This window comes from Dendrobium catenatum, unplaced genomic scaffold (genome assembly GCF_001605985.2).
Source record: "Dendrobium catenatum unplaced genomic scaffold, ASM160598v2 fragScaff_scaffold_1074, whole genome shotgun sequence".
Classification (NCBI taxonomy): Eukaryota; Viridiplantae; Streptophyta; class Magnoliopsida; order Asparagales; family Orchidaceae; genus Dendrobium; species Dendrobium catenatum.
The window spans coordinates 529998-542013 of NW_021319536.1; the positions used below are offsets into that span (position 1 = coordinate 529998).

Consider the following 12016-nt stretch of genomic DNA (forward strand, 5'->3'; position numbering starts at 1 on the left):
GCAGAGGAGATTTGTAGTGATACATAGGTTTTAGAGAAGATTTATAATGGTACATAGAATATAGTGGAGAGTAATAAACTAGCAATGGTAAAGATTTGTACTTGTAACACCACGAGAAAACATCTAATTTTAGGCAGAAGAAAATTCGTGACAAATTCCGATGGATTTTGTGACAAATTTTTGTCTGGATTTCTGACAGATTTATTTCCGACGGAATTTTCGGCAGATTTTCGACTCTTATAAGTAGGCGTAGGGGCTGGTGGAGATATGTAATGATTCACAAGTTTTGGTTGAGAAGAATAGGACAGTGAGCTTGAACCTTCAGAGGAATAACAAGTGAAATAAGAAGGGAATGAGTTAAAAAAAGAGAGGCCATTGCGACCATCATAATTTTTTTTGCTTCCATATTATTCTTACGTTCTTGTCGTGGCCTACATCCCTCTTCTTTTATAGCAACAATGTTATCAATCCATGATGCAATATTAATTTAAAAATATACATTTATTTATTTATTTTATTAGAGTTATTAAAATTATTATGTTATCTTATCAATATTATCATATATACATAATGTTTATTACAAATCTATAGTATTTACAATTGTAACATATCTTCAATGTGGAGGATATTCTTCTTTATTATATTTTCTTTATTTCTCTATTCTCTTGCATTTAAATAGGTATGTTAATGCTCATACCATTGTAGAATCATAAAATTTTTACATCTTTTCTTGATTCTTATTTGTGTTAAGTACAAGCTTCATATTTACTTAAGGTTTCGTTTGTGGTAGCTTTCTTACTGTTTTCTATAAAGCAATTTTCTAGTACAAAATTTTTTTGTACTAAAAAATTTTGTACTAGAAAATTGCAACGAAGCCTAAGTTGTAAAGAAAGTACAATAAAAAAATTTTATTCTCCCTGAAAATATATTACACTAATAAATGCTATAAATTTAAATAAATATTACACTTCCAATTAAGCAAGAGCACCTTATAAATATAATATTTGTCATGAGCCTCTCCGTAGATTCCTTTGTAGGGTCTTAAATAAAGTTATCAGTTGATTTTAGGTAATATGCCAAGTTAGTGATCAAGCTTTGGTGGTCCTTCTTTACTTAGTCTTCTTCATTAATTGCGTTGAAAAACATAGGAGTGAGATACACGCCCAAGTAAACTAAATTTGACTAATCATATAAGAAATTATAGTGAGTTTACTAATGTATGTCAGATACTGTTCATTGATTAATTAAGGAGTATAGAAATAGAAGAGCTTGCCAGCCTTGCACTATATCTTTAATGTTTTCCTGTATGTAATGTATTCTATATAACTGTAAGTGCTAGGTTCTCATCAAAGATAACAGTACAAGTGAATAGGAGATCAACAAGGTTCTTTTTCACTGAAAACCCCCATTAATTTCATAGCTTGAACAAATACATATTAATAACTTAAATATTTCATTAAACAAAAGAACAGTACTCATCAGACTAACAAGCGAAGGAGGTTTCACACATTTTATTTGCTACAATCAGGAAAGGGACTGGTGTTTCTTCCTTTGGAGAGAGATAGAGACATCGATCAGCCATAACAGGCTTAAATCTTCAAGCTTTTACTCTCTGCAGAAGAATTTTTATGGAAAAAAAACAACAATGCTTCAAATTAGATCAAGAAAGTGGAAGTCAAAATAGATCATTAAATTTAGAGTTTTAGAAGATTATCTCCTTACCTTATTCCTCATGAAAGCTCTTCTCACTGGTGGTAAGGAGGTGGTGGAGACTTGTAGAGATAAACAGATGGTGGAGGTGAATTGTAGACAGGCAGCGGTGGAGATTTGTGATGATACACAGGTGGTGGTGGAGATTTGTAATAATAAATGTGAGGCGGCGAAGAGTGGTGAATAGGTGGTGGTGGAGACTTATAATGGTAAATATGTGGTGGTAGAGTGTGATGCACAGGTGGTGGTGGAGATTTGTAGTGGTAAATATGTGGCGGTGAAGTGTGGTGGACAGGAGGTGGAGGAGATTTGTAATGATAAATGGGTGCATATTATGATAATTTAATGAAATTAAATATAAGAGATATTATGAAGACACTGATATTTTTGAGACTTCTATGAATAAGATGAGTGCAAGTAAATATGTATGTACAAGTGATAAGTTCTAATTTGACAACACCAAGACATGTTCATAATTTCTATGCATTTACATCAAGTTTTATATTTTAGTTATTATTCGAATATGTTTAATATTTCTAGTAAAATGGATATCAATATATGTGACAAGAATGTGAAAGTCTACTGAGCGTGTTGTGCTCGCATTGTGGAACTTCTCTAATATTTTAAAAAAAGAAAAGGATCAAGCGTAATAGAGTTGATAAGGGAAGGATCGTCAGGACCATAATTTTTTAGGTATTTTGTAATCCAATTATTTATTTTGATGTATAGATTTTGTATGAACTAGATTACTATATATAATTTTTGATACTGAAATTTGGATGATATTTTAGACTATTAATATTACTTTGGATTATTTAGCTAGCTTTGATTTATTCTGCATTGTGGCAGAGAAAAGTAGAATTGGGGATTTAAATCTTCCATTAGATTATTGGGCATGACACCATACAACAAACAGTGGTAGGATGGCAAGGTTGTTATGATGGTGTGACATGAGATCTTCACATCTTGGTTAGATGATTGAGTAGGCGTTGTCAAAAAACTTGAAGTTTTGTTAAATGAGATTTACAGTGGCCCTTCACGGAGTGGGATATTTGTGAAAAATTATGCTAACTATATAGGTTTATTTGGGAGGATGTTTTAGTTCTAGTGAAAAGATAATGCACATATAGTATATACATGTTAGGACATAAATAATTAACTCAAGAGGACCCAATAGAGATCCAAATAGATGCACATATCATCAAGGAGGTGCTTTCTTTCTCTTTGACACCATCAAAAGAATTCTCCAATAAAATTTATAATTTTTCAGACCCATCAGAGTAATATATAAGTTTTTAAAATTTTTATGTGTTATCACATGATATGTACTTAATTTAAGAACGATCTTTGTATTGTTAAGTTCTCTAGGTTATGAAAGATACAAGTGTTATGGTGATGCTAAGCTTCTCAAGTTTTGTAAAAGGTGCTTGTATTGCTTGTTATGAGAGCGAAAGAGTTATGACATTTTAAGCATGTATTATTACATGTATTTTTAAGACTTGCTTTAGTATGTTTTTATCTATGTTGAAGTATCTTAGTTTGGAGAAACAAAAATCTAACTTCTATGCTACGTGGAAGATCCAGAAATAAAGTCAAGAGAGAATATGATAAAGTTTTTGTGAATGATTAAATATATCATGTTTGAATTACATAGTTTATAATGGTGTTGTGTTGTATTAGTATATAATTAGGGTTAGGAGAACTTTAGTTTAGAGATATACAAAGTTTATGATAAGTATACTTAAAAGTACATTAGACATACTTTTGTGTGTAGCATTTGTATCTATGGTTCTCTTAAAACTATTTGCAGTGAAATATTTGTCGTAAGAGATTGTGTGGTGTTGAGCTATTCAAGTTTTTAGGAGCTTAGAATGCTATATTTAGAGAGAATTTATTGTGAATATTTAATTTTTCAATATTATTAACTTAAGGGAAAGAATTTATAATTTAATTCAATTATTTGATGACATGTCCAACTTTCTATTACATTAGATGCAAGTGATATATAGATTGATTGAGATTAGAAAGGCATGTCATAATGGAAATACACTAACCTTGAATTGCTAAATTTAAACAAGCAATTGATCTCAAAAACATTTTTTTATAAAGGGTCCTATATTATCTTTATATTTTTATTAAGAAAAACTAAGTACTTTTGCTCAAAATTTCATCCAAGTCTTTCAACTTAAATTATTAAAATTAGTCAAAATAAAAATTATTAAATGATTTTGAAATAATTTCAATCTAAAGGAAACCACGAAAATCCAATTAAATTCAACGAGATTGGAAACATGTTTTTCATTTTTAGGCTAATTTTAATCTATTAAAATGCTTAAATCATGAATTTAGATGTTTTAAGTAGAAGATTTTGTCTAAGCATGCATTTAGTTTATTTATTTTTTGAAATTTGATGTGAATTTTTCAAAAAAATTTTTCTAAGCCCGTCAGAAGCTATAACTTAAAGAATTAAGTTTGAATTAATGCTCAAAATCAATTAATAAGGAACATCAAGCTCCAGTTAGGATGGCTTGCTTCAACTTAACTCAACTCATTTATGCCCGTACGCATAGTTCTTCAAATCTAACTCGCTTTATCTATTTAGTATTGGTCAAATAAATCTAAAGTTTAGATCAAGTTTTTGAACTTGATTTTCATTTTGATCTCAGTTTTATTAATTTATTGTTCTTTGTTGGTTTTAAGAGAACATTTAAAAAAAAAATGGCCATTGTAATTTATTATTAAAATAAAGAGGAAAAGTTAATTGGGGCTCAAGTTATAAACGTACATTCCATGGTAGAATATTAAATTTTATGAACTTCACCTGAAATTCTTGATTTATGTCTCAAATTTCATTGAAATTCTTTGTTTCTGTCAAAGATATTGAGATTTACCAAAGTTAAGAGTGAAAATCATATGTTAGATTCCATTTGAAAGACAAAATGCTCGTGAAACTATTGTTTCTGTGCTTAGTGATATTTCTGATTATCATGCAGTTATCTCTGCTGAAAAAATCGCTATTACAAAGGACATATTTCTAGTAACAAATTATGTAAGTTAATAACATATTGGTAACTTAACTATTTCATTAAACAAAAACACAATCTCATCAAACAAAATAAGCAGAAGAGGTTTCACACATTTTACTTGTTATAATCAGTTAATGAATAACGATTCTTTAATTGTAGAGAGAGAAAGAGGGAAATATGGATTGGATCTAAGATTTTAACTTTCATGGTCTTATGCTGTGCAAAAGAATTACTAAAGTAAGATGCTACAACTTTAATTTGGTATAGAGTTGGCGGTAGAGATTTGTAATGGTGAATGTGTGTCAATGGAGTGTGTTGAATAGGTGGTGGTGGAGATTTATAATAGTAAATGTGTGGTGGTGGAGTATATTGAATAGATGGTAATGAAGAATTGTAATGATAAATAGGGAGAATATTTATAATGATATATGGACGATAATGGAGATTTGTAATGGTAAAAAGGTGTTGGAGGAGAATGATGAACATGCAGTATAAGATATTTGTAGTTGTAAACAAGCAACAATAGACATTTATATTTATAAATAGATTGGGTGGAAAATGATGAACATGCAGTGTAGGAGATTTGTAGTGATAAATAGGATTTAGAGAAGATTTATAATGGTACATAGAATGTAGTGGAGAGTAATAAACTAGCAATGGTAAAGATTTCTACTTGTAACACAATTGGAAAACAGCTGCTTTCAGGCTGAAGGAAATTTGTGACAAATTCCGATGGATTTTGCGACAGAATTTTTAGTTGGATTTCAGAAAGATTTATTTCCGACGAAATTTTCGAGCAATTTTCGACACTTATAAGTAGGCGTAGGGCCGGGGGTGGTGGATATATGTAATGATTCACAAGTTTTGGTAGAGAAGAATAAGATATTGAACCTTAAGAGGAATAACAAGTGAAATAAGAACTGAGTTAAAAAAAGAGAGGACATTGCGACCCTGTAAATTTTTTTATTCCCCATTGTTCTTACCTTCTTGTCTTGGCCTACATTCCTATTCTTTTATAGCAACAATGTTATCAATCTATGATGCAATATTTATTTGATTATATACATTTATTTATTTATTTTATTAGAATCATTAAAATTCTTATGTTATCCTATCAATATTATCACATATACATAATGTTTATTACAAATCTGTAGTATTTACAATTGTAACATATTATGGAGGATATTCTTCTTTATTGCTCTAATCTCTTGCCTTTAAATAAGTATATTTATGCTCATACCATTGTAGAATAATAAAAATTTTACATTTTTGCTTGATTCTTATTTTTGTTAAGTACAAGCAGCTTATTTAATTAAAGTTTCGTTTGGGACAGCTTTAATCATTATTTTTCTCTACTTTCAAGAAATTTTTGTATTAAAAAATAACTTCATAAAATAGTAAGAAACACGTCTCAAACGAAGCCTAAGTTAATTGTAAAGAAAGTACAATAAAAACATATTATTCACCCTAAAAATATATTACACTAATAAATACTATAAATTTTAAATAAATATTAACCTTACATGATGATAATATTAGTATGATATAATAATAGTTTTAGCAACCATTACCATCCAAGCAAGAGCAGCCTATAAATATAATATTTGTCATGAGCCTCTCCGTAGATTCCTTTGTAGGGTCTTAAATAAAGTTATCAGTTGATTTTAGGTAATATGCCAAGTTAGTGATCAAACTTTGGTGGTCCTTCTTTACTTAGTCTTCTTCATTGATTGCGTTGAAAAACATAGGAGTGAGATACACGTCCAAGTAAACTAAATTTGACTAATCATATAAGAAATTATAGTGAGTTTACTAATGTATGTCAGATACTGTTCATTGATTAATTAAGGAGTATAGAAATAGAAGAGCTTGCCAGCCTTGCACTATATCTTTAATGTTTTCCTGTATGTAATGTATTCTAGATAACTGTAAGTGCTAGGTTCTCATCAAAGATAACAGTACAAGTGAATAGGAGATCAACAAGGTTCTTTTTCACTGAAAACCCCCATTAATTTCATAGCTTGAACAAATACATATTAATAACTTAAATATTTCATTAAACAAAAGAACAGTACTCATCAGACTAACAAGCGAAGGAGGTTTCACACATTTTATTTGCTACAATCAGGAAAGGGACTGGTGTTTCTTCCTTTGGAGAGAGATAGAGACATCGATCAGCCATAACAGGCTTAAATCTTCAAGCTTTTACTCTCTGCAGAAGAATTTTTATGGAAAAAAAACAACAATGCTTCAAATTAAATCAAGAAAGGGGAAGTCAAAATAGAACATAAAATTTAGAGTTTTAGAAGATTATCTCCTTACCTTATTCCTCATGAAAGCTCTTCTCACTGGTGATAAGGAGGTGGTGGAGACTTGTAGAGATAAACAGATGGTGGAGGTGAATTGTAGACAGGCAGCGGTGGAGATTTGTGATGATACACAGGTGGTGGTGGAGATTTGTAATAATAAATGTGAGGCGGCGAAGAGTGGTGAATAGGTGGTGGTGGAGACTTATAATGGTAAATATGTGGTGGTAGAGTGTGATGCACAGGTGGTGGTGGAGATTTGTAGTGGTAAATATGTGGCGGTGAAGTGTGGTGGACAGGAGGTGGAGGAGATTTGTAATGATAAATGGGCGGCGGTGGAGATTTGTAATGGTAAATGTGGGGCGGTAGAGTATGGTGAATAGGTGGTGGTGGAGATTTATAATGGTAAATGTGCGGGGGTAGGGCATGGTGAAAAGGTGGTGGTGGAGATTTGTAATGATAAATTGGTTGTGGAGGAGGTTTGTGATGGTAAATAGGTGGAGGAGGAGACTTATAATGGTACACAGGTGGTGGTGGTGATTTATAATGATAAATAGGTGGTGGTGGAGAGTGATCAACAGGCGGTGGTGGTGATTTGTAATGATAAACTGGCGATGGTGGAGAGTAATGAACAGGGGGAGGAGGAGATTTGTATTTATAAACCGGTGGTGGTGGAGAGGAATAAACTGGAGGTGGTGGAGATTTGTAATGATAAATAGGTGATGGTGAAGAGTGATGAACAGGCGGTGGTGGAGATTTGTAATGATAAGTAGGTGGCGGTGAAGACTGGTGAACAGGCGGTGGTGGAGATTTATAATGATAAACTGGCGGTGGCGAAGAGTGATGAATAGGCGGTGGTGGAGAATTGTAATGATAAACAGGCGGTGGCGAAGATTGATGAATTGGCGGTGGTGTAGAGAGATGAACAGGTGGTGGAGGAGATTTATAATGGTAAACAGGAGGTGGTGAGGAGTGATGAACAGGTGGTGGTGTAGAGTGATGAATTGGTGGTGGAGGAAATTTATAATGGTAAACAGGAGGTGGCGAAGAGAGATGAACAGGTGGTGGAGGAGATTTATACTTGTAAACAGGCGGCGGTAGCGGCGGAGATTTGTAATGATATAAAGGTGGTGGTGGAGAAGAATAATAGTAGTGAGTTTGAGCCTCAAGAGGCAAAGCAAGAGAAATCAGAATTAAGAGAGTTGAAACAAGGGAGGCCATTGTGGCCTCCTTAGATGTTTGCCTCCCCATTCTTCTTCCCCTGTCGCCGTGATCCTGAAGCCCAAATCCCCATTCTTTATATACCAACAAAGTTACCGATAAACATAATTATTACTATGGAAGCAACAGTACTCCAGAAATAAAATATTAGTCAGGCTCTCTGTAGATTCCATTGTTGTCTTTTAAATAAAGTTATCTGTCTTGATTTTAGGTAATGTGAGAAGTTCCAGATCAAGAGCTTTGGTGGTCCTCATTTGTTTGACTCTACCTCATTAATTGGCTTTAAAAAATACAAGAGTGAGATACAGGTTCCAGTAACTTAATCTCAACTAATCATGTATTAGTTGCAGTGAGCTTATTAATTAATTAGGTTTTATCAGCAAATAATGATTACTCTTGTGTGATGCTTATTTACAAGAAAAAAACATTGTTGTTTTAGCAAATTGCTATTAGTAGAAAATATTAACTTATAAAATTATGAATTATCATAACTATAGTACATGAGAAAAAAATAGAACTGATCCCATAATTTTTTCTAAATGATCAAAATAATTTTTGATCACATAAAAGAATCAATTTGATTCCTTGATTCTTTAAATATTGACTATATTAATCATTTTATGAGATCATTTATGTCTCTATTTAAAAAGTCAAAAAATTAAAATGAAATTTATAAATAATAAGAGGCCATTTTAACCCTTCATTAAAAGTTAGAGAACAATTTTGATTCTTATCTCTTTTATTCTTTATTATAATTGAGCTTGTGCTCTTACTTAGGCTTCGTTTATGACAGTTTTCTTACTGCTTCTTAAAGCAGTATTTTAATAAAAAAATAAAAACTGCCTGAAAGAACGATAAGAAAGACATTCCAAACAAAACTTTAACATCGTAAAAAGAAAAGTGAGCTTTACTCTTTTCTCTTTTTTCTCTTTTTGTTAGAAAACTCTACTTTGAAACTTTGTTTTTGTTATTCCATTGCTTTATTTCTTTTGGCTTTGAAGCTATTGTATGAGTACCATTTCCTAAGCTATTTTCTTAGTCTCAGTTCTTTTAGGAAGTGTATCATGAGGTTGAGGCAGCCACAGGGAAGGTGAATCTGTGTAGCCAATTGTCCTTTGCCTTATTTTTTTTTAAAGTAAATGATGAGATGCTCTGTCCAAAGCTTCAATGTGCTTCCATTATAAAGCTTTGTTGCTCTCTTCTTAACTTGTTAGGCGCAAACTTCCCAAAAAAAAAGCCTTGCTATGTGTCCTTAATTATTAAAATGAGCAAAGGTTTGTAAACTAAATTTAAAATCAAATCAAAATACTTTTAATTAAATGACTTAAAAAATAATTCTGAAATAAAATTATATAATAGTTTTCTTTGTTTATATAGGAGTAGTTCATTATTTTTAGTTGTTGCTCTGGATCATTTCCTTTTTTTTTTTAATTTTAATTATGTTTTAATATGAAGTAATCATATGTTTAATATCTTGTTGCAATTTGAGTTATTACGGGCTTAATAACTCGTAAATTTATGTTGAGATTAGTGCAACTTTTGGGTATCATGTATAGCATTTAATAGAAATTTATGGATTATTAAACACATCCAGACATAAAATATTTTAGGATATTCTGATGCAATTTTTATTTTATAAAAAATAAGTGTTGCATTATTTTATTAAATATTGCATGAGGTCTCTATGGTGGCAAGGCATGGACCGGTTGCCATAAGCCATTGGTGGTGATTGGGGTGATCTTCATTTTACGCTAAGGATGAAAATAACTAAAAAATTAGAAACAAAAAAAGATCCGAAACAACAAGTTGCAATTATAATTTTTATTTGGTTACTATTTTTTGTTACTTTTAAAAAAAAATTGTACTGAAAAATTACTTTCTACCACAACTTAAATTACTTTATCTTTAATAGCTCTTCACAAAGTAGGAAGTCGTCCCAAATAAAGCCTAAATATTACTTTATTGTTTGGGGCAGCTTTCTTATTGCTTTATAAAATTATTATTTTTGTAAAAAAATATTTTGAAAGTAGGAAAAAAAATAGTGGTATAAAGTTATCCCAAATGAAGCCTTAGGCTTTGTTTGGGATGGCTTTTTTATTGTTTCTTAAAACAATTTTTTAGTATAAAAATTAAAATTTTGTATTAAAAAATTACTTTAAGAAGCAGTAAGAAAGCCCTCCCAAACGAAGCCTTAGTCAGCTTAAGTCAATCCACCACAAATATGTTTCAATTTCAATTGTAATTAGATTAAGGCTTTGTTTGTGACCGTTTTGTTACTAATTTGTTTTTCAAACTGCAATCACAATTTTTATTTGGTTGATACTTTTTTGTTGCTTTCAAAATATTATATATTAGCTAGGAAACTGCTTTATACAACAGTTTTAAGGATTCGTTTGGGACGACTTTTTTACTACTTCTTAAAGCAGCTTTCTAGTACAACAAATAAAATTTTTATACTAAAAAGTTGTTTTAAGAACAATAAGAAAGTCATCCCAAACAAAGCCTAAATATTACTTTATCTACAAAAACTTTATAAAACAGTAAGAAAGCCGTCACCATTGAAGCCTAAGTGGATTTTTTTATCTATAAATTGTTTAATTTCCTGAAATCTCAATTTATTTCTTTTTTAGACTGATTTTTTAAACGTTGCCTATTATTTATTTTAAAAAGGCCCTCTTTTTTATTCTTTGAATTATTTTCCTGCATTCTGATTAATTTCTGTTAGCATATGAATGCCGAAGATGTAAATCCTGCTTTTCCTTTACGTCTGTTGAATTTCTTAAATAAGTAAGGTCATTTGGTTATTTAAAAATTTATTTAATTAGTACCTAATAGTAATATACAACAATAATTAAATGCAAGGAAATTATAATTAGATATTTGAGAAAATAAGGAATTAAAATATATTTGATATTGAAAGATAAATTTATCTTTATAAGTTTCCTCATAGATGCAATTAAACAAATATATCTTTTTTTTTTTTTGAGAAAATATACTTGAAAATTTATTTCAGATGAAAATATCTCCACTGAGAGAGAATCTTTTGAATAATGAAGTATATAGCGAATGAAATTGGTTGGTTTAAACTATTATTTGAATTAATTTAACTTTTTTTTAAACCCACATAGGGGCATTCGATTACTAAATGTAATTACAAGCCTTAAACAACAGGCAACTCTAAAAAAGAATAAATTTTGAATACGACATTCAACCTATTACAAGAAAGCAAACGAAATTAAGCCAACAAAATAAAGCTACCACAACATGAAAAGAAATCATAATCTCCGAGCCAGCCAAAGCATAAGCAAAAGAAACCCAAAGGTCAAGTGCAACCAGCCAAAAGGACTCAGTATGACAATCCTGCATCCACCGAGTACCAAGTAAATGACCATCCATTGGTAGTAGAAAGCCACACCAACCAACTGAAAATTTGAGCATAGACGAAACCACACTAACCACACCAAGGTTGCCAACTCCAAACCAACCCAGAGATAATCATAATTGCTTCATCATAGTCCCAACATCATCAGGAAAGCCATGCAAAAAAAAAAAAAATCATATTTTTTTTTCTTAGAATTACTTTTAGATCTCTTTCCAGTACCAGATGAAACATATCTTTTAGCCATAAAGTTATACATATGCACAGATTTGCTTTTATATCTTTTTCCAGTACAAGATGAAACAGATCGTCTAGTCATAAAGTTATACATATCTTGCGTATCTTGAAATTCATTTTCAATCTCATCAACC

The 12016-nt window shown here is 30.9% G+C and overlaps 1 protein-coding gene across 2 annotated transcripts; it reads right to left on the bottom strand.

The window, feature by feature from the left end:
- Nucleotides 1-1371: 1371 nt before the first annotated feature.
- Nucleotides 1372-8374, bottom strand: LOC110103208 (extensin-3-like). 2 transcript variants are annotated; one of them, XM_020831818.2, is made up of 3 exons: nt 7359-8372; nt 1723-2019; nt 1372-1612 (listed from the first exon to the last, which is right to left on the bottom strand). In XM_020831818.2, the coding sequence occupies exons 1-2, from the start codon at nt 8294-8296 to the stop codon at nt 1746-1748; spliced, it is 1212 nt and encodes a 403-aa protein (XP_020687477.1). In that variant the 5' UTR covers nt 8297-8372; the 3' UTR covers nt 1372-1612; nt 1723-1745. The 2 variants fall into 2 exon arrangements, with proteins under 2 accessions (XP_020687477.1, XP_020687476.1); XM_020831817.2 differs by lacking the exons at nt 1372-1612; nt 1723-2019 and adding an exon at nt 6711-6951 and having other exon boundaries at nt 7062-8374.
- Nucleotides 8375-12016: the final 3642 nt, after the last annotated feature.

What these genes read in the sequence shown, in the direction of transcription:
- LOC110103208 (XM_020831818.2), bottom strand. Translation starts at nt 8,296, where the DNA reads ATGGGGAGGCAAACATCTAAGGAGGCCACAATGGCCTCCCTTGTTTCA. An exon ending in CCGCCCATTTATCATTACAA is followed by an intron (nt 2,020 to 7,358) that starts ATCTCCTCCACC and finishes TTATCATTACAA; the next exon opens with ATCTCCTCCACCTCCTGTCC.